Raw genomic sequence first — 26,004 nt, forward strand, 5'->3', positions numbered from 1 at the left:
CGTTCAATTTGATTGCAAGTGGAAAGTGGGCAAGAGTTATTTCCGCATTAGAATCGACCGTACAGGAGAGTAATTACCAGTGAGATGAAGACCCTGTTCCTTCTTTGTGCTTTGTTCACCGTCGCGAGCCTTCGGACCTACACCAAATGTGAGCTAGCCCGTGTCTTTCAAAGTTACGGGTTGGAAGGACACAACGACAGTATGCACTCCAAGCGGGATTCGAACCGGCCACCTTCCAGTCGCCAGCCGAACACTTAGCCCATTGTGCCATCTGTCGTCCCAAGAATAGGCACTGTCGACATAGGCACTGAATGTTTTTAACCAGGCTCAGGAACAACGTCTACCCCTTGACTTGTTTGCATTTATGTAAAGTATTATCTGATCTCATTGAATAGCATACAGCCTTTAGTTTAGTTTAGAGATACAGTGCGAAAACAGGCCCTTCGTCCCACTGAGTCCACGCCGTCTAGCGATCCCCACACACTAACACTATCCTACACACACTAGGGGCAATACATGATTGCAGGTGCTGTCTGTACAGAGTTTGTATGTTCTCCCTGTGACCACGTGGGTTTCCTCCGGGGTGCTCCGGTTTCCTCCCACACTCTAAAGACGGGTTTATAGGTTAATTGGTTTATGTAATTGTCTCTAGTGTGTTGGATAGTGCTAGTGTACGGGGTAATCGCTGGTCGGCAAAGATTTCGTGGGCCGAAGCGACTGTTTCCACGCTGTATAATTGTAGTCTAAAGGTAGGGTACTGTCCGATTCCACTCTACCCCATGTTGTGCCGTTGTTTAAGAAGGGCAGCAAGGACCAGACTGAGATCTACTGACCAGTGAGCCTGACGTTCGTGCTGGGGAGACACAAAATGTAACTCAGCGGGTCAGGCAGCATCTCTGGAGAAAAGGAATATGTGTTGTTTCGGCCGAAACCCTTCTTTAGACTCAGGGGAGAGGGAAACGAGAGATAGAGACATTATAGGGAGCGAGTCTGAGTTAAAACGTGGTCGTAGCGTCGGAGAGCAGGAGGAAGGACAGAGGGGGAGCAGTGAGAGAGGGTGTTGCAGAACTCTCATTGAAGAGAGGGGGAGAACCTCTTCAAAGTAGATATATCTTGAGGAGATTTTACAGTAGACAATAGAAATAGGTGCAGGAGTAGGCCATTCAGCCCTTCGAGCCAGCACCACCATTCACTGTGAATATGGCTGATCATCCGCAATCAGTACCCCGTTCCTGCCTTCTCCCCATTTCCCCTGACTCCGCTATCTTTAAGAGCTCTCCCTAACAATTTTGCAATGGAGCGGACAAAATGAGTAGGAAGGAAATGCAGATGCTGGTTTCAACCGAAGATATTGGAGGGATGATCTGAGAGGCAGAATGACCAGAATTTTGACGGGCATGGACTGATCAGGGAAAGTCTACGAGGTTTTATGGGTTGTCCTTAACATCAATGCTCACAATCTTTTTCCCAGGTAGAAGGTTCCAAACTCGATGGAGAGCATACGGTGAGGGGGGAGACTTAATAGGGATCTCTGGGGCAGCATTTCACTCAGAATGCAGTCCGTATCTGGAGTGAGCTGTCACAAGAAGCTACAGGAGCTGATACACTTAGACATTTGGACACATACATTGGATGGGAAGGGTTCAGAGGACACAGGCCAACCGCAGTCAAATGGTAACCGGGTCAGTATGGGGATGTTGGGCCGAAGGGCCTGTTTCTGTGCTCCATGACATATCTTTGCCCTTGTTTCAGGGGTATGCTTGGTGCAATACGAAAGCAGCTTCAGTACCAATGCTGAGGGACAGAACTGGAGAAATGGCAGAGTTGTTTCCACAGATTACGGACTGTTCCAGATCAACAGTCGCTGGTGGTGTGACGATGGAAAGACGGAAAATTCACTAAATGCTTGTGAACAACACTGCACACGTGCGTGAGATGTCTGGTAATTAATTCTAAGCTCCGTTAGGTTTCACTCCTGGCATTCTGCTTACCACTTGCTGTTTTCCCCAACTTTGTCTCTGGGCAGCACGGTGGCACAGCAGCAGAGTTGCTGCCTCACAGCGCCGGTGATCCGGGTTCGATCCCGACTACGGGTGCTGTCTGTACGGAGTTCATTCTCCCTGTGACCTGTGTGGGTTTTCCCCGGGTGCTCCGGTTTCGTCCCTCACTCCAAAGATGTACAAGTTTGTAGGTTAATTGGCTTGGTATGAATGTAAATTGTCCCAAGTGTGTATAGGATAGTGTCAGGCACGTGCCATCCGGGTAGGCAAGGTAGGCACTGCCTACCCTGACTAAAATTATGACATGGAACCATTAAATATAAATAATAAAGGCATGGGAGAATTATGCCTATCTAAGAGATCGATCTCTTAGGTAGGCATAATTCTCCGTGCCTTTCATCCGCAGCGATTGTAACACAGGAAGGTCTGTGCAGCCCACGTGCCGTCCGCGCTGCTTGAAGCCGTCAATTTCAAGGGGAGCTGAAGGCAGCTGAAATTCTGCCTTTGCTGTACTGCGCATGCGCAGCGCAAGTTTCTTTGCGGGTTTTTCAAATATGGATAGCCATTATCTGAAGGGTATGTTAGGAAGCAAAGAGAGAAGAATGGAGTTCATGTACCGATAATGTGGTAAGTACATTTCTTGGTGCTTTATGTTTCTAAATACCGTATTTCCTGGTGTTGGGGGGGGGGGGAGCTCCTTTCACAGTGTTTGGGGAGTCTGGCCCGGGGTAAATTTGCGGGGAAGGCAGGAGCGTTGTGAAGGAGGGGATCGGGGCCAGTAACCCACTTGCGGCGCTCCTTGCACGGAGCCACCGCATTGTGGCCGGAGAGTGAAGTAGCTTGGGTGGCTGCGAGTGGCCGCCGGGAACGGACAGCCCATTCTGCCGGTCCCCGCACACCTCTGGCAGTACTCTCCGTCTGAAAACCTCTCTCCTGTCGCTCGCCGGCCTTACTCAGGTGGCAGCCGGTTCTGCTGTCGGCGGCTGACGGTGGATATGCAATGGAAGGCATTTAAACACTGCATGGATGAACTACAACAATTGTTCATCCCAGTTTGGCAAAAGAATAAATCAGGGAAGGTAGTGCATCCGTGGATAACAAGGGAAATCAGGGATAATATCAAAACAAAGATGAAGCATACAAATTAGCCATAAAAAAGCAGCCTACCAGAGGACTGGGAGAAATTCAGTCCAGCAGAGGAGGACAAAGGGCTTAATTAGGAAAGGGATAATAGATTGTGAAAGAAAACTGGAGTCAGGAATAGGTGAATTGATCATGGTGAACAAGGACATGGCAGACCAATTGAATAACTACTTTGGTTCTGTCTTCACTAAGGAAGACTTAAATAATCTGCCGGAATAGCAGGGGACCGGGGGTCAAATGAGATGGAGGAACTGAGTGAAATCCAGGTTAGCCGGGAAGTGGGTTAGGTAAATTGAATGGATTAAAGGCCGATAAATCCCCACGGCCAGATAGGGTGCATCCCAGAGTACTTAAGGAAGTAGCCCCAGAAATAATCGATGCATTAGTGATAATTTTTCAAAACTCTTTAGATTCTGGAGTAGTTCCTGAGGCTTTGAGGGTAGCTAATGTAACCCCACTTTTTCAAAAGGGAGGGAGAGAGAAAACGGGGAATTACAGACCAGTTAATCTAACATCAGTAGTGGGAAAACTGCGAGAGTCAGTTATTAAAGATGGGATAGCAGCACATTAGGAAAGTGGTGAAATCATTGGACAAAGTCAGCATCGATTTATGAAAGGTAAATCATGTCTGACGAATCTTAAATAATTTTTCGAGGATGTAGCTAGTAGAGTGGATAAGGGAGAACCAGTGGATGTGTTATATGTGGACTTTCAGAGGCTTTCGACAAGGTCCCACATAAGAGATTAGTATACAAACTTAAAGCACACGGTATTGGGGTTTCAGTATTGATGTGGATAGAGAACTGGCTGGCAGACAGGAAGCAAAGAGTGGGGGTAAACGGGTCCTTTTCAGAATGGTAGGCAGTGACTAGTGGGGTACCACAAGGCTCAGTGCTGGGGCCCCAGCTATTTACAATATATATTAATGATTTGGATGAGGGAATTGAATGCAACATCTCCAAGCTTGCAGATGGCACGAAGCTGGGGGGCAGTGTTAGCTGTGAGGAGGATGCTAGGAGGCTGAAAGGTGACTTGGATGGGCTAGGTGAGTGGGCAAATGCATGGCAGATGCAGTATAATGTGGATAAATGTAAGGTTATCCACTGGTGGCAAAAACAGGAAAGTAGACTATTATCTGTATGGTGGCTGATTAGGAAAAGGGGAGATGCAACGAGACCTGGGTGTCATGGTACACCAGTCATTAAAAGTAGGTCACAAAAGTAAGTCACAAAAAAGCTGGAGAAACTCAGCGGGTGAAGCAGCATTTATGGAGTGAAGGAAATAGGTAACGTTTCGGGCCGAAACCCTTCTTCAGACATATAGGGGGTGGCTGGGAGAAGGAAGGAAAAAGGAGGAGGAGGAGCCCGAGGACTGGGGGATGGGAGGAGACAGCCCGAGGGCTAAGGAAGGGGAGGAGACAGCAGGGGCTAACAAAATTGGGAGAATTCAATGTTCAAGCTCGCAGGCTGCAGACTCCCCAAGCGGAATATAAGGTGCTGTTCCTCCAATTTCCGGTGTTGCTCGCTCTGGCCATGGAGGAGACCCAGGACACAGAGGTCGGATTCTGAGTGGGAGGGGGAGTTGAAGTGCTGAGCCACCGGGAGGTCAGTTAGGTTCTTGCGGACTGAGCGGAGGTGTTCGGCGAAACGATCGCCCAACCTCCGCTTGGTCTCACCGATGTAGATCAGCTGACATCTAGAGCAGCCGATGCAGTAGATGAGGTTGGAGGAGATACAGGTGAACCTCTGTCGCACCTGCAACGACTGCTTGGGTCCTTGAATGGAGTCGAGGTAAACGGACAGTTGCATTTCTTGCGGTTGCAACGGAAAGTGCCCGGGGAGGGGGTGGTACGGGAGGGAAGGGAAGAATTGACATGGGAGGGATGCCTACTTTGAAGAAGTTCTCCCCCTCCTCAAGGTATGCCTACTTTGAAGAAGTTCTCCTCCTTACTCCAAATTGAAAGTAGGCATGCAGGTGCAGCAGGCAGTGAAGAAAGCGAATGGTATGTTAGAATTCATAGGAAAAGGATTTGAGTATAGGAGCAGGGAGGTTCTACTGCAGTTGTACAGGGTCTTGGTGAGACCACACCTGGAGTCTTGCGTACAGTTTTGGTCTCCTAATCTGAGGAAGGACATTCTTGCCATAGAGGGAGTACAGAGAAGGTTCACCAGACTGATTCCTGGGATGTCAGGACTTTCATATGAAGAAAGACTGGATAGACTCTGCTTGTACTCGCTAGAATTTAGAAGATTGAGGGGGGATCTTATATAAACTTACAAAATTCTTAAGGGGTTGGACAGGCTAGATGCAGGAAGATTGTTCCCGATGTTGGGGAAGTCCAGAACAATGGGTCACAGTTTAAGGATAAAGGGGAAATCTTTTAGGACTGAGATGAGAAAAACATTTTTCACACAGAGAGTGGTGAATCTCTGGAATTCTCTGCCACAGAATGTAGTTGAGACCAGTTCATTGACTATATTTAAGAGGGAGTTAGATGTGGCCCTTGTGGCTAAAGGGATCAGGGGGTATAGAGAGAAGGCAGGTACAGGATAATGAGTTGGATGATCAGCCATGATCATATTGAATGGCGGTGCAGGCTCGAAGGGCCGAATGGCCTACACCTGCACCTATTTTCAATGTTTCTAGAAGACTTGGACAAATTGAATTGTTATTTATTTTTATTTTCTATTTTTAAGGAGAGAACAATCTGCGAATGCAAGGTCTAAGATTTTTTTTAAAAGCCGCCTGCCTACCCTGAGTAATTACTCACGGTACGTGCCTGGATAGTGTTAATGTGTGGGGGTCGCTGGTCAGCGCGGATCGGTGGGCTAAGGGGCCAGTTTCTACGCTGTATCTCTAAACTAAAACTAAACTGTATAAAACTAAACACTATAATGCAGGGAACTATATTCTGCACTCTGCATGATAAAATATCATAATGCAGCATGTAATCTCAAGTATGTTGTGTTTCCGATTAACAACAGATATTTTCTTTGCATTGTCATACAGCATGGAAACAGGCCCTTCAGCCCAACTTGCCCATGCTGACCAAGATGCCCCTTCTACACTAGTCCCTTCTGCCTGCGTTCGGCGAATATATTCTCTAAACCTTTCCTATCCATGTACCTCTCCAAATGTCTTTTAAATAGTGTTATAGTCCCTGCCTCAACTACCTCCTCTGGCAGCTCGTTCCATGTACACACCACCCTCTGTGTGAAAACGTTGCCCCTCAGGCTCCTATTCCCTTCTCACCTTAAACGCATGTCCTCTGGTTCTTTAGGTAAAGGGCTCTAAGCACTTAAATCATCGAGACATAGAGTGATACAGTGTGGACTCAGGCCCTTCGACCCAACTTGCCCACAACGGCCAACTTGTCCCATCTACATTAATCCCACCTGCCTGCGTTTGGTCCATATCCCTCCAAACTTGTCCTATCCATGTACCTGTCTAACTGTTTGTTAAACGTTGGGATAGTCCCAGCCTCAAGTACTTCCTCTGGCAGCTCGTTCCATACACTCACCACCCTTTGTGTAAAAAAGTTACCCCTCAGATCCCTATTAAATCTTTTCCCCTTCACCTTAAACCAATGTCCTCTATTCCCTCACTCTGGGCTAGCGACTCTGTGCATCTACCCGATCTATTCCTCTCATGATTTTATCCGCCTCTCTAAGATCACCCCTCATCCTCCCAAGCTCCAGGGAATAGAGACCCAGCCTACTCAACCTCACCCTATAGCTCAGACCCTCTAGTCCTGGCAACATCCTCGTAAATCTTCTGTGAACCCTTTCAAGCTTGACTTCACAATAACTATAGTACTTGCCTTTGGCTTGGCATGATGGTATTCATGTATAGTCTTACCTCAACTGTTTGGACAGCATGTAAATCTTTTCACTGTAGCTCGGTACACGTGACAATAATAAACCTAAAACTAAAAGATTCATCCTTTCCATTCCATGCTGAAGCATTGAAGGTATGTGAATTTATGACAGGCATGGTCATTTATAGAATACAGCACAGTAGAGCACAGGAACAGGCCCTTCAGCTCACCATGTCCGTGCAGGCCATTGTGCTGTTAAGCCTGCATTGTCTATAACCCTCTATTTCCAGCCTGTTCATATCATAGACTCATGCTGCACGGAAACAGGCCCTTTGACCCAACTTTGACCAAGATGCACTCCAAACCTTAGAGACACACTGAACTGCAGATTTACCAAAAAAAAGACGCTGGAGTAACTCAGCATCTCTGGAGAAAATGGATAGGTGACTTTTCAGGTCAAGTCTGAAGAAGGGTCCCGATCCGAAACGTCACCCATCCATGTTCTCCAGAGATGCTGCCTGACCCGCTGAGTTACTCCAGCACTCTGTGTCTCTTTTTTTCCCTCTCTAAACCTTTCCTATCAATCTACCCAGGGGCGGAAATCCCGGGGGGGCAGGGGGGACACTTCCCCCCTCACCCATTTTTGAGAGGTGGGGGACGATTCCCCCCATTTTTTGTAATCCGGATTTTAATACCCGGTAAAATCTCCGCTTTCCGCGAGACATTGGCGGTGGGACTGACGATCGAGGGCGCCGATTGGACGAGAGACTCGTCGGTCAATAGGCAATGGGGGCGGGACATGATAATTCAGTGCGATGATTGGAGGAGGGAAGTGTCGGTCAGAGGCGTAAGTAGGTGGGTGGGACTGAGGATAGATTGGCAGAGAAAAAAGTCTGTGTAGCAAAGAACATAGAGCGGAGCTTGAATTGCTTGCCCAGGTCATAGGTCACAAGCGGAAAACACTCTCAGCAGCCCTGGACACAGACCTGCGCCTCATCCGCAGCCAGGATCGATCCTGAGTCTCCGGCGCTGCAATCGCTGCCGAACTGCCACTGGACCATCCCCGCCCCCAACCAAGTGCCCCACGCCCGGGTGTGGCCAGAGATGTCGGGAGTCAGACGGGAAACAGCCAGCGCAGAAAAGCAGCACTAAATCCAGCTCAACTCTGCCTGTCTCGCCAGGTTAACCTACAGCCCTGCCTGGACTTGCGGGAACGATGGCCCAGGCTTACAGCCAGCGCGGTGAAACAGCGCTAGCTCCACGGCTCCGGACTGGTGTCCCGTCAGTCCAGGCAGGGCTGTAAGTTAAACCGGCGAGACAGCAGAGTTGAGCTGGATTTAGCGCTGCTGAACCGCGCTGCCCGTAAGCCTGGGCCGTCGTTCCCGTAATTACTGTCCACAGGGCTCACGGCTGAAGCTTCGTGCGTGTGTGTGTGTGTGTGTGTGTGTGTGTTTGTGTGTGGGTGTGTGGGTGTGTGGGGGTGTGTGTGTGTGGGTGTGTGCGTGTGTGTGTGTGGGTGTGTGTGCGCGTGTGTGTGTGCGCGCGGCCCCCAAGAAATTGTGTCCCCAGGTCCCCCCCATGTTTTGATAACGATTTCCGTGCCTGAATCTACCTGTCCAAACATCGTTTAAACATTTGTATTGTGGCTGTCACAACGTGTTTGCCTCCCATCTATAGCCAAGTGGCGAAGGGGTAGGGGGGAGGGGGGAGGGGGGGGAGTTGGGCAGTTAGGGTTGAGTTGTGTTTGGGGAGGTGCCAGTGTTTCAACAACTAATTCTGTCCTGGTACTTTCTACCTCTAGAGTTTGTCGACAATAACATTGCAGATGATATCACATGTGCAAAGAGGGTGGTAAAGGATCCACAAGGAATGAATGCCTGGTACGTTTAAACATGCTGCTTCATCTCTGGTTTTCTGTTTATATGTGAATCAGGCGTCAAAAGTCATATTGCCATATGTCCTAGAGAGAACAATGAAATTCTTACTTGCAGTTCATGTCATAGGAGCAGAATTAGGCCACTCAGCCCATCAAGTCAACTCTGCCATTCAATCATGGCTGATCTATCTCTCCCTCACAACCTCATTCTCCTGCCATCTCCCCATAACCCCTGACAGCTGTACTAATCAAGAACCTGTCAATCTCCGCTATAACAATATTCCATGGCTGGGCCGCAGCCTTCTGTGACCATGAATTCCACAGATTCACCACCCTCTGACTAAAGAAATTTCACCTTATCTCCTTTCTCATCATCCCTGGGATCATTCTGGTAAATTACCTCTGGACCCTCTCCAATGCCAACATATCCCTCCTCAGATATGGGGCCCTAAACTACAAATGCATTGTCGGCTTTCAACAGGTTTACTACCCTGTGACTAAAGAAATTCCTCCTCATCTCCTTCCTAAAGGAACATCCTTTTTATTCTGAGGTTGTGACCTCTGGTCCTAGACTCTCCCACTAGTGGAAACATCTTCTATAACATCCACGTTATCCAAGCCTTTCACTATTGGGTAAGTTTCAATGAGGTCCCCTCACCCCTCATCCTTCAAAACTGCAGCGAGTACAGGCCCAGTGCCAACAAACGCCCATCATATGTTAATCCACACATTCCTGGGATCATCCTTGTAAAAGTGGGCTGGGGTGGAGGAGTTGGGCGGAAGGGCCTGTGTGACTCTGTGACTCCAAGTGCCTAACGCTGTTTGCTGACCTAGTCCACTCATGATCCTCTCTCCCATTGCAGGTACGGCTGGAATAAACATTGCAAGGAAAATGTTGACAATTATCTGCAGGAGTGCAACCTCTAGACAACAACTGGCCTGTGGGGTTGTGACCACTTTCTGGAAACAACTCCTGACTAACACTAGTTACTCCGCATTTCTGAAATCTCAACAAATAAGCAACAAATTAATTGATTTCCCAGAGATGTTTATTGGTGTTGTTGTGTCATCATTTTCTCTGCATTTGCCTGGTGTGGGTTAGAGTTTAGTTTCTTGTCACGTGTGCCAAGGTACAGTGAAAAGCTTTTTGTTGTGTGCTAACTAGTCAGCGGATAGACAACACACGATTACAATCGAGCCGTCCACAGTGTATAGATACAGGATAAAGGGAATAACGTTTAATGCAGGATAATGTCCAGTAAAGTCGGATCAAAGATAAGCCGAGGGTCACCAATAAGGTAGATGGGAGCTCAGGACCACTCTCTAATTAGTTGTCGGATGGTTCAATTGCCTGATAACAGCTGGGAAGAAACTGTCCCTGAATCTGGAGGTGTGCGTTTACACACTTCTGTACCCTAAGCACGATGGGAGAGGGGAGAAGAGGGAGTGGCCAGGGTGTGACTTGTCCTTGATTATGCTGCTGGCCTTGCCGAGGCAGCGTGAGGTGTAGATGGAGTCAATGGAAGGGAAGTAGGTTTGTGCGATGGGCTGAGCTGCGTCCACAACTCTCTGCATGTGCCTGGTGTAGGTTTAGAACTTGCTGTCACTTACTGACAGGATCCCGACCCGAAACATTGCCTCTCCGTGGTCTCTACAGATGCTGGCTGTCCCACTACTCCAGCTAGTTACTCCAGTACTCTGTGTCGTTTAATATATTCGTGCAGTGTTCAAGAGCCTGAAGGTTGTTGGGAAGAAGCTGTTCCTGAACCTGGAGGTCACCATTTTCAGGCTCCTGTACTTTCTTCCCGATGTGCTACACTGATGTAGCAAGTCCTCAGGATGAAGAAAACAGGGGCAGGCCACTCATCCCTCAAGCCCGTACTATCATCCAATGTAATGATGCCCCAGACGTCAACTTGGGTAGCTTATAACCCAGCGGTATGAACCCTGCCCCAACCTAGTTCCAGTAACCCTTGCTTTCCCTCCCTCTCCATCCCTCCCCCGCCCTGGTTCACCGACTAGTTTCACTGTCCTCCTGATTAATTTTACTGTTTGTATTCCTCGTTGTCAGCTTCCCCTCAGCCAACAATGAACCATTCTACATTTCCTTGATCATCGTCTGCTTTGATCTGTCGTTTTCACACCTTGCTCCTCCATATCTAGTCTCCCTCTCCCCTGATTCACAGACTGAAGAAGGGTCTCGACCCTAAATGTCACCCATTCCTTCTTTCCAGAGATGCTGCCTGAGTTGCTCCAGCATTTTGTGTCTATCTTCGGTATGAACATTGAACTCTGAATTTTGGGTAACACCCCCCCCCCCCCCCCCCCTCCACTCTTTTCCCTGTGCGCTGCTCTGGTGTGTCCCCCTCTCTCTCACTATCCTGTCCCCCCCTTTCCCCTTCCACATACCCCCCCTCCAGCTTTACATTTCACTCCTCCTCTCCGTATCTGACCGCCTCTTGTCTCCTCTTCACCCCCAGCCTTTGCAACTGACTCCACCCATCTAATAATAATAATAATAAATTTTATTTAATGGGCGCCTTTCAGACATCTCAAGGACACCTTACATAGGTTAATAGAAATAAAAACATATAATCAGAATAAAATAAGTAATAAAGACATCACAGAGACACAAATTAAAAACAGAATTCATTCCAAAAACAGAAAATCAAAAACACAGTGTGAAGAGGGAGCAGCGGCAACCAAATCGTGCCAGCGTCCACTCTCTCTTCACGGCAGCCATCTTGGACACAGACTTACAGGATTACATTAGACAAAAAAATCATCCCCCCACAGTGGATAGCACTGTGGAGGAAGGCACAATGTCCAGTCCCCACCCCATGTTCGCCCCAAAGTCAGGCCTATTGAGGCCACCGCAATTGCCTCTACGGAGGCCCGATGTTCCTGGCCGTTCTCACCGGGTGGTCTTGCCCCGGCGTCGGGAGAGTCCTCACGGCGGCTGGGCTACCTGGAACGGCCGCTTCCTAGCTTGAGACCGCGGCTTCCGGAGCCGACATCTGACAATCATCTCCCTCACCTGTATCCACCTATCACTTGCCAAACTTTGTCCCCCCCACCCTCTCTTCCTCAGCTTCTTCCCCCCACTCCATCAGCCTGAAGAAGGGTCCCAACCCATAACGTCACCTGTCCATGTCTGCGTGGAGTTTGCATGATCTCCCTGTGACCGCGTGGATTTCCGTCGGCAGCGCCGGTTTCCTCCCACATCCCGAAGACATGCGTGTTTGTAGGTTAATTGGCCTGGTTAATTAGTATGTACGGAGTGGATGTGAAAGTGGGATAACATAGAACTAGTGTGAATGGTGATCGATGGTGGGTGTGGACTAGGTGGGCCGAAGGGCCTGTTCGCGCTGTATCTCTAAACTACACTTTGTGATTTGAAATAAATTTTGCTTTGTGATTTGCTGTCTGTGGTTTGGAGGTTTATTTGTGACCATGTGTGTCCAGGAAAGACCATAATCGTTCATTCCTTGCCCCTGAGAAGGTCGTGAAGAACTACTGTCTTGCACCACACGTTCACAAGTTATAGGAGAAAAATTAGGCCCTTCGGCCCATCGAGTCTACTCTGCCATTCAATCATGGCTGATCTCTGCCTCTTAATTCTATTTTCCTGCCTTCTCCCCATAACCCTTGACACCCGTTCAAGATCCAAACATCTATAAATGGGAGAATTGGTCACTGTGACCACAGAATCAAGGGTTGGAGATGGAGTTATGGGGTCATAGAGTGATACAGTGTGGAAACAGGGCCTTCGACCCAACTTGTCCACACTGGCCAACATGTCCCACCACCTACACTAGTCCCACCTGCCTGTGTTTGGTTAATATCCATCTAAACCCGTCCTATCCATGTACCTGTCCAAATATTTCTTAAATGTTGCGATAGTCCATGCCTCAACTACCGTCTCTGGCAGTTCGTTCCATACACCCACCACCCTTTGTGTAAAGAAAAAGTTGCCCCTCAGGTTCCTATTAAATCTTTCCCCCCCTCACCTTAAACCTATGTCCTCTGGTTCTTGATTCCTCTACTCTGAGTAAAAGATTTTGTACACCTCTATAAGATCACCCCTCATTCTCCTGCTCTTCAAGGAATAGAGTCCCAGCCTGGCCCAACCTCTCCCTGTGGCTTAGGCCCTCAAGTCCTGGCAACATCTTCATAAAGTTACTGGTTTCCTTATTGACCACAGCTGAAAACTAATCGCCGCAAGCAGTCCCACAGTTTAAGTCACACAGAGAACGGTTGGAGAATATGATTTATTCTTGACATTGCCGTCGAGAGAACAGTGTAAGCAATGGGTTGCGTGAATGGCAGGTGTAGTTACACAAAACACGTCATTAAATTGAAGATGCCTCCAACTGCAGGTGGAGATGGGAAGTTGCTCCAGCACTTTGTGCATTTATTTTCCCCCCCGATGTTGGGGGAGTCCAGAACCAGGGGTCACAGTTTAAGAATAAGGGGTCGGCCATTTTGGACTGAGATGAGGAAAAACATTTCCACCCAGAGAGTTGTGAATCTGTGGAATTCTCTGCCACAGAGGGCAGTGGAGGCCAGTTGACTAGATGTTTTCAAGAGAGAGTTAGATAAAGCTCTTAGGGCTAACGGAATCAAGGGATATGAGGAGAAAGCAGGAACGGGGTACTGATTTTGGATGATCAGCCATGATCATATTGAATGGTGGTGCTGGCTCGAAGGGCCGAATGGCCTACTCCTGCACCTATTTTCTACGTTTCTATGGTCAGGCGGTAAATGTTCTAGTCCCACATTACAGGAAGGACAGCTTTTACCCATCAGCAATCTTGGAACTGAACTCTGTCTTGGGAGCGGGTTATGGGGAAGGAGGGGGGGTGGGAGACAGTGATAATTTATGTAAATGTGAATCCATGGATGGGTTTGGGGAGGGAGGGAGTGTAAAAAGTATGAGTATGTGAATGTTGAAGTTCTTTTAAATGGAGAGACACAGTAATCTTGTTGTATGTGACACATGCAATGACAATAAAGCATTCTGATTCAGATTCTGATAGGTTAGCGATAGAGAGAGTGCAGAAGAGATTCACCAGGACGCTGCCTGGAATGGTGGGCAGTGGATCTAGGGAGAGAGTGGACAGGCTGCGTTTATTCTCACTGGAAGATGGTGACCGAGGGGCGACTTTACAGAGGTTTATAAAATCATTGGGCATACAGACAGCACGGTGGTGCAGCGGTAGTGTCGCTGACCCACAGCGCCGGAGACCCGTGTTCGATCCCGACCACGGGTGCTGTCTGTGCGGAGTTTGCACGTTCTCCCCGTAACCTGCGTGGGTTTTCTCAGAGATCTTCGGTTTCCACCCACACTCCAAAGACGTGCAGGTTTGTAAGTTAATTGGCTTTGGTTTAAATGTGAATTGACCCGTGTGTGTGTAGGATAGTGTTAGTGTGTGGGGATCGTTGGCCGATGTGGACTCGGTGGGCCGAAGGGCCTGTTTCCACGCTGTATCTCTGAACTAAACTAAACTAAATAGACTGAATACATTGACACAGTATTTTCTCACAGGGCAGGGGAATCTGAACTAGAGGATACAGGTGACTTCACTTTAGAGATACTGCGCGGAATCAGGCCCATCGGCCCACTGAGTCCATGCTGACCAGCGATCACCCCGTACACTAGCACTATCCTACATATTAAGAACAATTTATTTCCAACTTATCGAAGCCAATTTACCTACAAACCTTCATGTCTTTGGAGTGTGGGCAGAAACAGGAGCACTCGGAGAAAAGTCACGCAGGTCATGGGGAGAACGTGCAGACTCCGTACAGACAGCACCTGTAGTCGGGATGGAACCGGGGTCTCTGGCGCTGTGTGGCAGCAACTCTACCGCTGCGCCACCGTGCCATCCGAAGGGAGGAATTTAAAGGAAATCAGGTAAGTGTTTGTTTCACACTGATGGTGGTGGGTGTATGGAACGAGGGGCTAGAAGCAGGTATTGTTACAACTGGTAAAGGCACTTGGACACGTTCATGAGAAGTAGGGGTTTAGATGGAAGGTTATGGGACAAACGCGGCAAATGGGACGTGTGTGATGGGGATCATGGCTAGCAGGGATGCGATGGGCTGAAGGGTTCTATGATCTTCCGCTCACTCGCTGGGCTTATAGCGGTGCAAGCCAATGAGTAAAGAGTGTGGGACGTTTGCAGGAGGCTGCGCCCGCGAGCAAGCCACGACCACTCCTACACATCACACTCCTTCAGAAACTTGGTCAGAGTGCTTTGTTTGCATTTCTTCTTCCAGCTGTACCTGTAAAAATAAAACAGGTGAACATAGACCGTAGAACAGCAAGAGGCCCTTCGGCCCACAATGTCTGTACCGTGCATGATGCCAAGACCAACACTCTTAAATACCACCTGTCCCGCTGAGTTACTCCACATTTTTGTGTCTACCGCGTTTAATTTAGTTTAGTTTAGAGATACAGCACGGAAACAGGCCCTTCGTCCCACCGAGTCGGCGCCGACCAGTGATCCCCGCACACTAACACGATCCTATGCACACTAGGGAAAATGTACAATTTTACCAAGCCAATTATCCCACAAACCTGTATGTCCTTGGAGTGTGAGAGGAGACTGGAGCGCCCGGGGAAAACCCACGCAGGTCACGGGGAACAGGCACGGAAATTGCTGTCAAAACATGAGGGGGACACAATTTCTTGGCGGCCGCACGCGCAATCTGCCCGTTCACGGGGCCTTTCATCAGCCGGCTGGGGCTTCAACATCGGGAACCTCGATCAGCTCGATGCAGCAGTTCGATTTTAAGCCGCGCCGGGCGCTGAAATGCCCCGCGAATGGGCCGATTCAGCCCTTGGAATGATGAAGTCCGGATGACAAAACATGGGGAGGGGATCGTCCCCCATCTCTCAAAGCATGGTAGGGACATATCCCCCCTGTCCCCCCCCCCCCCCCCCCCCCCCCAGGATTTCCGCCCCATGTACGGGGAGAACGTACAAACTCTGTGCAGACAGCACCCGTAGTCAGAATCGAACCCGGGTCTCTGGCGATGTGAGGCAGCAACTCTACTGTTGCGTCACCGTGCCATACAGTTACAGAGAAAGTGCAGATAAAAAGTGCAAAATCCACAATGAGGTAGGTTGGAAGAGCCTCTGTCCTGGGAAACGATGTGTTAACCTTCGCTGTACTTCCTTATTCAAATATGTTTTCAAGAGAGAGTTAGATAGAGCTCTTAGGGCTAAAGGAATCACGGGATATGGGGAAAAAGCAGGACGGGGTACTGATTCTGGATGTTCAGCCATGATCATATTGAATGGCGGTGCTGGCTCGAAGGGCCGAGTGGCCTACTCCTGCACCTATTTTCTATGTTTCTAAGTCTCTATGTTTCAAAGGAACATCTCTCTTTCAGTGGAATAATCTCACTGTGGCCACAGCAGCGGCGTTTGTGGTCAGTTCCCCACGTTTATACTCAAGTGTGAGATTTAAAACCAAAATCCAGATTCTCTTCCCAATCGCCTGACGCCGTGTGTGTGTTAACTGTTTGAGATTTGTGAAAGCCCGAGTCCATCTGAACAAAAGGGGAACACAGAAGGACAGCTGGGTAGAAATGTACTGCAGATGCTGGTTTACACTGAAGTCAGACACAAAAAGCTGGAGTAACTCAGTGGGACAGGCAGCATCTCTGGAGAGAAGGAATGGGTGACGTTTCGGGTCGAGACCCATCCTCACACTGGTCTTTCTTAAGAGAGACAGGTAGTAGAACTGCAGGTCTTCCTTCAGCCTCTGACGTTCCAGAGTAAACCATCTTTGTTTGACCAATGTCTCCTTGTAGCTGGTCCCCTCAAATCCAGACAGCATACTTCCTCCCCCTCCAACTCTTCCCTGAGCTCACCCATTCCTCCTACTGTTCACCCCCCCCCCCTTCCTTCAGCACACTGAAACGTCACCTATCTATGTTCTCCAGAGATGCTGCCTGACCCGCTGAGTTACTCCAGCACTCTGTGAAACGTCACCTATCGACGTTCACCACAGTTTAAGGATAAGGGGGAAATATTTTAGGATTGAGATGAGAAAAACATTTTTTACACAGAGAGTGGTGAATCTCTGGAATTCTCTGCCACAGAATGTAGTTGAGGCCAGTTCATTGGCTATATTTAAGAGGTAGTTAGATGTGGCCCTTGCGGCTAAAGGGATCAGGGGGTATGGAGAGAAGGCAGGTACAGGATACTGAGTTGGATGATCAGCCATGATCATATTGAATGGCGGTGCAGGCTCGAAGGGCCGAATGGCCTACTCCTGCACCTATTTTCTATGTTTCTATGCTGCCTGACCCGCTGAGTTACTCCAGCGCTTTTTTTTTGCCAACCAGCCTCTGCAGTTCCTTGTGTCAGCATTGTGGTAAACCTCCTCTGCACCATCTCCAAAGCCTCCTGATCCTCCATGTCACCCAGCTACAGCTCCAGGCCAAAGATCAGCAACGTCTGACTTACCAGGCATTCATTCCTTGAGGCAGAACCACTTTCTTCGCACATTCAATGTCATCGGTAATATTTTCATTGATAAAATCTGCGGGAGAAATACAAGGTGGTTGATTGGTAGCGAGGTCCAGCACAGAAACTGGCCCTTCGGCCCATCGAGTCCACGCAGACCATCGATCACCCATTCACACCAGTTCTATCTTATCCCATTTTCTCATCCACTTCCTACACACTAGAGGGGCAATTTACAGAGGGCCGATTCACCTACAAACCCGCACGGGAAGGTCTTTGGGTGTGGGGGGAAACCGGAGCACCCGGGGAAACCCATGCGGTCATAAGTGATAGGAGCAGAATTAAGCCATTCAGCCCATCAAGTCTACTCCGCCATTCAATCATGGCTGATCTATCTCTCCCTCCTAGCCCCATTCTCCTGCCTTCTCCCCCTCCATAACCCCTGACACCAATACTAATCAAGACTCTATCTATCTCTGCCTTCTCCGGGTCTCTGGCGCTGTGAGGCAGCAGCTCCACCCGCTGCGCCACCTGTTCGTGAACACAATGTTCTCGGGTGAAGTCCGTGCAAGTTTTCCTCGCCCCTCGGAACAGCTCCGGGTTTCCACAGAGTCATCTCGGTTTGTGCCAACATGTTTCTTGTTGGCGGCACGGTGGCCTAGAGTTGCTGCCTCACAGCGCCAGGGACCCGGGCGGGTGCTGTCTTTACGGAGTTTGTCCGTTCTCCCCTTGACCTGTGTGGGTTTACTCCGAGATCTCCGGTTTACTGTGGATAATGTGAGGTTATCCATTTTGGTGTCAAAAACAGGAAAGCAGACTATTATCTAAATGGTGGCCGACTAGGAAAAGGGGAGATGCAGCGAGACCTGGGTGTCATGGTACACCAGTCATTGAAAGTAGGCATGCAGGTGCAGCAGGCAGTGAAGAAAGCGAATGGTATGTTAGCTTTCATAGCAAAAGGATTTGAGTATAGGAGCAGGGAGGTTCTACTGCAGTTGTACAGGGTCTTGGTGAGACCACACCTGGAGTATTGCGTACAGTTTTGGTCTCCAAATCTGAGGAAGGACATTATTGCCATAGAGGGAGTGCAGAGAAGGTTCACCAGACTGATTCCTGGGATGTCAGGACTGTCTTATGAAGAAAGATTGGATAGACTTGGTTTATACTCTCTAGAATTTAGGAGATTGAGAGGGGATCTTATAGAAACTTACAACATTCTTAAGGGGTTGGACAGGCTAGATGCAGGAAGATTGCTCCCGATGTTGGGGAAGTCCAGGACAAGGGGTCACACCTTAAGGATAAGGGGGAAATCCTTTAAAACCGAGATGAGAAGAACTTTTTTCACACAGAGAGTGGTGAATCTCTGGAACTCTCTGCCACAGAGGGTAGTCGAGGCCAGTTCATTGGCTATATTTAAGAGGGAGTTAGATGTGGCCCTTGTGGCTAAGGGGTTCAGAGGGTATGGAGAGAAGGCAGGTACAGGATACTGAGTTGGATGATCAGCCATGATCATATTGAATGGCGGTGCAGGCTCGAAGGGCCGAATGGCCTACTCCTGCACCTAATTTCTATGTTTCTATGTTTCTATGTTTCCTCCCACACTCCAGAGACATGCACGTGTGTCGGCTATTTGGCTCCTTAGTTTAGTTTAGAGATACAGCGCGGAAACAGGCCCTTCGGCCCACCGGGTCCGCGCCGACCAGCGATCCCCGCACACTATCCTATCCTATCCTATCCTATCCTACACCCACTAGGCACCATTTCTACATTTACCGAAGCCAATTTACCTGCAAACACGTACGTCTTTGAAGTGTGGGAGGAAACCGGAGCGCCCGGAGAAAACCCACGCAGGTCATGGGGAGAACGTACAAACTCCGTACAGACAGCGCCCGTGGTCGGGATCGAAATCGGGTCTCCGGCGCTGTGAGGCAGCAACTCTACCGCTGTGCCGCCGTGAATTTTGAATTTTAAATCGGTTAATTTTAAATTGTCCCGAGTGCGTGCGGGATAGTGTGCCGGGTGATCGGTGGTCAGCAGAGACTCGGTGGGCCGAAGGGCCTGTTTCGCACTAAGCTAAATGAAACTAAACTAAACTAAAAAGATGTGAGGATCTGGGTCATAGAATCATAGAATGGGGAGAAAGCATGAACGGGGTACCGATTCCTCCCCATACCCCTTGATTCCGTCAGCCCTAAGAGCTAAATCTAACTGCGTGTACAGATATGGTGAAGAGCTAATGGTGCGTGTACAGATGTGGTAGCAACACCAGCAAAACCAAGGAACTGATTGTGGAATTTGGAAGGAGTAGGAGGGGGACCCACAGCCCCGTTTATATCAACGGGTCGATGGTTGAAAGGGTCAAGAGCTTCAAATTCCTGGGCGTGCACATCTCTGAAGATCTTTCCTGGTCCGAGAACACTAATGCAATTATCAAGAAAGCTCATCAGCGCCTCTACTTTCTGAGAAGATTACGGAGAGTCGGTTTGTCAAGGAGGACTCTCTCTAACTTCTACAGGTGCACAGTAGAGAGCATACTGACCGGTTGCATCGTGGCTTGGTTCGGCAATTTGAGCGCACTGGAGAGGAAAAGACTACAAAAAGTAGTAAACACTGCCCAGTCCATCATCGGCTCTGACCTTCCTTCCATCGAGGGGATTTATCGCAGTCGCTGCCTCAAAAAGGCTGGCAGTATCATCAAAGACCCACACCATCCTGGCCATACACTCATCTCCCTGCTACCTTCAGGTAGAAGGTACATGAGCCTGAAGACTGCAACAACCAGGTTCAGGAATAACTACTTCCCCACAGCCATCAGGCTATTAAACCTGGCTCGGACAAAACTCTGATTATTAATAACCCATTTTCTGTTATTTGCACTTTATCAGTTTATTTATTCATGTGTGTATATATTTATATTATGGTATATGGACACACTGATCTGTGTTGTAGTAAATGCCTACTGTGGTCTGTGTGCTTAAGCAAAGCAAGAATTCCATTGTCCTATACAGGGACACATGACAATAAACTTGAATTTGAACGGTGAAGATGTCGCTGTTTGGAGCATATTGCACACCACTGCACCCCTGTGGTCAAACTATGGAAAGACAAGTGTACAGAGACTAAATGTGTCATATAATGATGCCATGAGAACACTGTTAAGGAAACCTAGATGGTGTAGTGCTAGTGAAATGTTTGTGGCTGCAGGAGTCAGTACTATCCTAAGAAATCATATGTAAAAATTTATGTGCAGGATTAATGACTCTGAAAATGAAATTATGTTGGTCTTATCAAACGTAAGGTTCGGCACTACACGCTACCAATCCCAGCTGTGGAGACACTGGTCTCGTTGTCTCGTTGTAGGACACTGATCTTTCTTTTTATTCTGGATTTTAGACAATAGACAACAGGTGCAGGAGTAGGCCATTCGGCCCTTTGAGCCAGCACCGCCATTCAATGTGATCATGGCTGATCATCCCCAATCAGTACCCAGTTCCTGCCTTCTCCCCGTATCCCCTGACTCCGCTATCTTTTAGAGCCCTATCTAGCTCTATCTTGAAAGCATCCAGAGAACCTGCCTCCACCGCCCTCTGAGGCAGAGAATTCCACAGACTCGCAACTCTCTGTGAGAAAAAGTGTTTCCTCGTCTCCGTTCTAAATGGCTTACTCCTTATTCTCTTTACTGTGTGTGGCCCCTGGTTCTGGACTCCCCCAACATCGGGAACATGTTTCCTGCCTCTAACATGTCCAAACCCTTAATAATCTTATATGTTTCAATAATCTTATATTGTTATATATTTTAAATCATGTATTGTGTTTTTGCATATAATTTATGATGCTCTTATAAGTAATTTACTAAGCTTTTATATGTATGTTATGCCGTTTTTATATGCAATGTATTTTATGTCATGTAGTGTCTTGTCTGGACTTTGAGCCTGAAATAAATAATTTAATGAATAGGCAGATAAATAAATAAATAAATAAGCCAACAGCTCTGGCTTGGAGACATCTCACCCTGGCAGCTTCTGCCGCATGAATCGTCCGTGTTCCTCCTCCTCGTGGTCTGCCCGTCCCGGCACCAGCGGGTGCTGCTGATCTGGAAGATTCCGTAGTCCGACGACACCGTCTTGCCTCCTCGGCGGTTGCGACCGACCACCCTGGTGTTGTAGCCGCTCTCGTGTTCCACCAGGCACACCCCTGCAGCGAGGGACAAGCCCCTTCAAACACCCGCCGTGCCAACTCTCATCGGCAGCCCCCCCCCCCCCCCCCTTGTTCCAATATCTAAACGGGGCTGCTCCTTGCCTCCTGGCTGCACTTCACACCCACCACCCTCACCGTCAGACACCCTGTGCGTAGGGGAGAGGGTTTGGGGCCGAGGATGTCCTGGTCGGGGTTGCTCCTGGGCCTGGCCAAGCTGGCCATCCGTGGAGTCACGGCGCCAGGCGGAGACAGCTCTGCCCGAGCCCCTTTTCCGAGGTTACGTCCGCGCCCGGGTGGGGTTAGAGAGGGGACTACGCTCTGTCCACGGGCACCCTGGGGGGGGGGGGGGCTGCCGATGAGAGTTGGCACGGCGGGTGTTTGAAGGGGCTTGTCCCTCGCTGCAGGGGTGTGCCTGGTGGAACACGAGAGCGTTCCACAGAGAGTGGTGAATCTGTGGAATTCTCTGTCACAGGAGGTAGTTGAGGCTAGTTCATTGGCTATATTTAAGAGGGAGTTAGATGTGGCCCTTGTGGCTAAAGGGATCAGGGGGTATGGAGAGAAAGCAGGTACAGGATACTGAGTTGGATGATCAGCCAAGATCATATTGAACGGCGGTGCAGGCTCGAATGGCCGAATGGCCTACTCCTGCACCTATTTGAACTTTTTCTTTTTTTCCCCGTTTTATACAATGTTGACATGTTCACTCTTTCTGTGAGAATTTCATTGCCCCGTCCGGGACATATGACAATAAAACACTCTTGACTCTTGTGTCTTTGGTGCACAGAGGAGAGGAATCGAAAACCAGAGACCATGGGTTTAAGGTAAAGATGGGCAAGAGCAACCTTGAACCAGGGGCCACGGTTTTAGAATAAGGGGTCGGCCATTTAGAACAGAGACGAGGAAACACTTTTTCACCCAGAGAGTTGTGAGTCTGTGGAATTCTCTGCCTCAGAGGGCGGTGGAGGCCGGTTCTCTGGATGCTTTCAAGAGAGAGCTAGATAGGGCTCTTAAAGATAGTGGAGTCAGGGGATACGGGGAGAAGGCAGGAACGGGTTACTGACTGGATGATCAGCCATGATCACATTGAATGGCTCGAAGGGCCGAATGGCCTACTCCTGCACCTATTTTCCATTTTTCTATGCTGGTGGGGTCCGTTTTACAATATTGTATTGTAAATATTATTTTTAATAATTTAATTAAAATTTTCATCAGCAGCTCAGAAGTGTGAGAGGGGCAGGATCATGGCCATTCGGCCCAACAAGTCACTCTCTGGATGTTTATATGGGGACGGTTCAGTCGCCTGATAACAGCTGGGGGGAAACTGTTCCTGAATCTGGAGGTGTGCGTTTCACCGAGGTACCGAGAAAAGCTGTATACCATCCAATCCGATAAAATAATACTACACATAAACACAAACAAGGAGTAAGATGATAAGATCATAAGTGTGTAAGAAGGAACTGCAGATGCTGGTAAAGATAGACACAAAAAGCTGGAGTAACTCAGCAGGACATGCAGCATCTCTGGAGAGAGGAACGGGGAAACGTCACCCATTCCTTCTCCCCAGAGATGCTGCCTGTCCTGCTGAGTTTCTCCAGCTTTTTGTGTCTATATAAGATCATAAGTGATAGGAACAGAATTAAGCAATTCGGCCCATCAAGTCTACTCCACCCATTGAATAATCGCTGATCTATCTCTCCCTCCTTACCCCATTCTCCTGCCTTCCCCCCATAACCTCTGACACGCGTACTGATCAACAATCTATCTATCTCTGCCTTAAAAATATCCACTGACTTGGCCTCCTGAGCTTTCGGTGGCAAATAATTCCACAGATTCAGCGCATTGTGTTATATCTTATGTGTTATAGAAAGCAACACATGCTGGCTTACACCAAAGATGGAGTAACTCAGCGAGTCAGGCAGCATCTGTGGAGAACATGGATAGGTGACGTTTCACAGAGTGCTGGAGTAACTCAGCGGGTCAGGCAGCATCTGTGGAGAACATGGATAGGTGACGATTCGGATCGGATGGTCCATTCTATATTTTCCTTAAACTTCATCTAGAAATATAGTAAATAGGTGCAGGAGAAGGCCATTATCTTTTGGTCTCTTACACTTCCTTATCTCTGTAACTCCCTCTACCCTGACGCTCAGTCTGAAGAAGGGTCTCAACCCGAAACGTCACAGAATTCCTTCTTTCCAGAGATGCTGCCTGTCCGGCTGCGTTACTCCAGGTTTTTGTGTCTATCTTGGGTTTTATCCAGCATCTGCAGTTCCTTCCTACACATCTCTGGAGACCATGGATAGTTGACGTTTCGGGTCGGAACCCTTCTTCAAACTGGTCGGTCTAAAGAAGGGTCTCAACCCAACATTTCACCTATCCATGTTCTCCACAGATACTGCCTGACCCGCTGAGTTACTCCAGCACTCTGTGAAACGTCACCTATCCATGTTCTCCACAGATGCTGCCTGACCCGCTGAGTTACTCCAGCACTCTGTGAAAAGTCACCTATCCATGTTCTCCACAGATGCTGCCTGACCCGCTGAGTTACTCCAGCACTTTGTGTCATCACTTGTGTGTTCTTTATTGTCACGTGCACTGAGCTGGCGAAACAATCTGCTCGCGATCCAAACAGATCAGATAATACGACACGTAAATACAATCATGTCAAACTACAAGTACAATAGGTTGAGCGAGGGGGAAGATACAGAGTGTAGGAAGGAACTGCAGGCGTTGGTTTACACCGAAGATAAGCACAACATGCTGGAGTAACTCAGCGGGACAGGCAGCATCTCTGGAGAGAAGGGATGGGTGACGTTTTGGGCCCAGACCCATCTTCAGACTGATACAGACACAGAGAGCGGGCATCTATAAGTTCATAGGTGATAGGAGCAGAATGAGGCCACTCGGCCCATCAAGTCTACTCCGCCATTCAATCACGGCTGTCTCTCTCACCCTCCTAACTCCATTCCCCTGCCATCTCCCCGTAACCCCCAACACCCGCACTGAACTCACAGTTTGCCAGGCTATAGCCACGATAGCCGTCCAGTCCATGCCTGAGTAGAAGCTGGGCCAGCTCGCACTTCTCAAAGATGTACGGAGAGGCAACAAAGAGCAGGGCGCTGAGTAGAATGAAGGTCTTCATGGTGTCCGTGCCTGCATCAGACGTGTCCGCACACTGAGCTCCCTCTCCTGCGAGATCGCTGGCCGGCTCACACCCACTTACCTCTGTCCTTATCACTCCGGAAACCAACTCGATTCATAAAGCTCTGACCTCCGAATGTTCTCTGCAAGTTGCTTCCGACTGATGGAGGAAGGAGGATTCCAGGAAAGGCCGATGTTTCTCTTTGGCAACACTATCCTATCAGGGACATCTGAAATCAATCTCTGTCCCTTACGGGGCTGTCCCACTGTACGAGTTCATTCAAGATCTCTCCGGAGTTTGCCCTGATTCGAACTCGTGGATTTACGGTAATGGCCGCTCGTGGGTGCTAGGGGCTCTCGTGGACATTTTTCAACATGTTCAAAAATCTTCACCAGTCTTCCCGAGCTTACCGCGTTTCCCGAGTACCTGCCGTTAGCGTTACGAGCCGCTAAGAGACGTCCCCGAGCTCCGACATGCCCGCTACGTACATTCTACGTGCTTACCACAAGTTTGATTTTTTTTTAAACTCGGGAGAGCTCTTGGGTAAACTCGTACAGTGGGACTGGGCCATTATTGTTCTGCAGTGTTCAAGAGCCTGATGGTTGTTGTGAAGAAGCTGTTCATGAACCTGAACATCACGGATTTCAGGCTCCTGTAGTTTCTTCCCGACGAGACCACACCTGAGGTATTGTGTGCAGTTTTGGTTCCCTAATTTGAGGAAGGACATTCTTGCTATTGAGGGAGTGCAGTGTAGGTTTACAAGGTTAATTCCCGGGATGGCGGGACTGTCATATGCTGAGAGAATGGAACGTACACTCTGGAGTTTAGAAGGATGAGAGGGTATCTTATTGACTCATATAAGATTATTAAGGGTTTGGACACGCTAGAGGCAGGAAACATGTTCCCGATGTTGGGGGAGTCCAGAACCAGGGGCCACAGTTTCAGAATAAGGGGTAGGCCATTTGGAATGGAGACGAGGAAACACTTTTTCTCACAGTTGTGAGCCTGTGGAATTCTTTGCCTCAGAGGGTGGTGGAGGCCGGTTCTCTGGATGCTTTCAAGAGAGAGCTAGATAGAGCTCTTAAAGATAGCGGAGTCCGGGGGATACGGGGAGAAGGCAGGAACGGGGTACTGATTGGGGATGATCAGCCATGATCACATTGAATGGCGGTGCTGGCTCGAAGGGCTGAATGGCCGACTCCTGCACCTATTGTCTATTGTCTATTGGCAGGGGTGAAATGAAAGCTTGGCCAGGGTGGTGTGGGTCGCTGGCTGCAAGTTTGAGGCTGCCCCTCTTGAGATCCCTGTGATGGTGGGGAGGTCAGTACCCGTGATGGAGCGGGCGGT

General features: G+C 48.9%; 2 protein-coding genes across 2 annotated transcripts; one reads left to right on the top strand and one right to left on the bottom strand.

Annotated features, from left to right (window-relative positions):
* On the top strand, nucleotides 1-10,038 carry LOC116980868 (lysozyme C, milk isozyme-like). Its single transcript, XM_033033484.1, has 4 exons — nucleotides 1-199; nucleotides 1,732-1,926; nucleotides 8,762-8,840; nucleotides 9,700-10,038. The coding sequence occupies exons 1-4, from the start codon at nucleotides 85-87 to the stop codon at nucleotides 9,761-9,763; spliced, it is 453 nt and encodes a 150-aa protein (XP_032889375.1). The 5' UTR covers nucleotides 1-84; the 3' UTR covers nucleotides 9,764-10,038.
* A 5,019-nt stretch (nucleotides 10,039-15,057) lies between these two features.
* On the bottom strand, nucleotides 15,058-24,657 carry LOC116980869 (lysozyme C, milk isozyme-like). The gene is made up of 4 exons (XM_033033485.1): nucleotides 24,528-24,657; nucleotides 21,330-21,512; nucleotides 17,319-17,394; nucleotides 15,058-15,124 (listed from the first exon to the last, which is right to left on the bottom strand). The coding sequence occupies exons 1-4, from the start codon at nucleotides 24,655-24,657 to the stop codon at nucleotides 15,058-15,060; spliced, it is 456 nt and encodes a 151-aa protein (XP_032889376.1).
* Nucleotides 24,658-26,004: the final 1,347 nt, after the last annotated feature.

The sequence above is a fragment of the Amblyraja radiata genome, chromosome 14, assembly GCF_010909765.2.
Source record: "Amblyraja radiata isolate CabotCenter1 chromosome 14, sAmbRad1.1.pri, whole genome shotgun sequence".
Lineage (NCBI taxonomy): Eukaryota > Metazoa > Chordata > Chondrichthyes > Rajiformes > Rajidae > Amblyraja > Amblyraja radiata.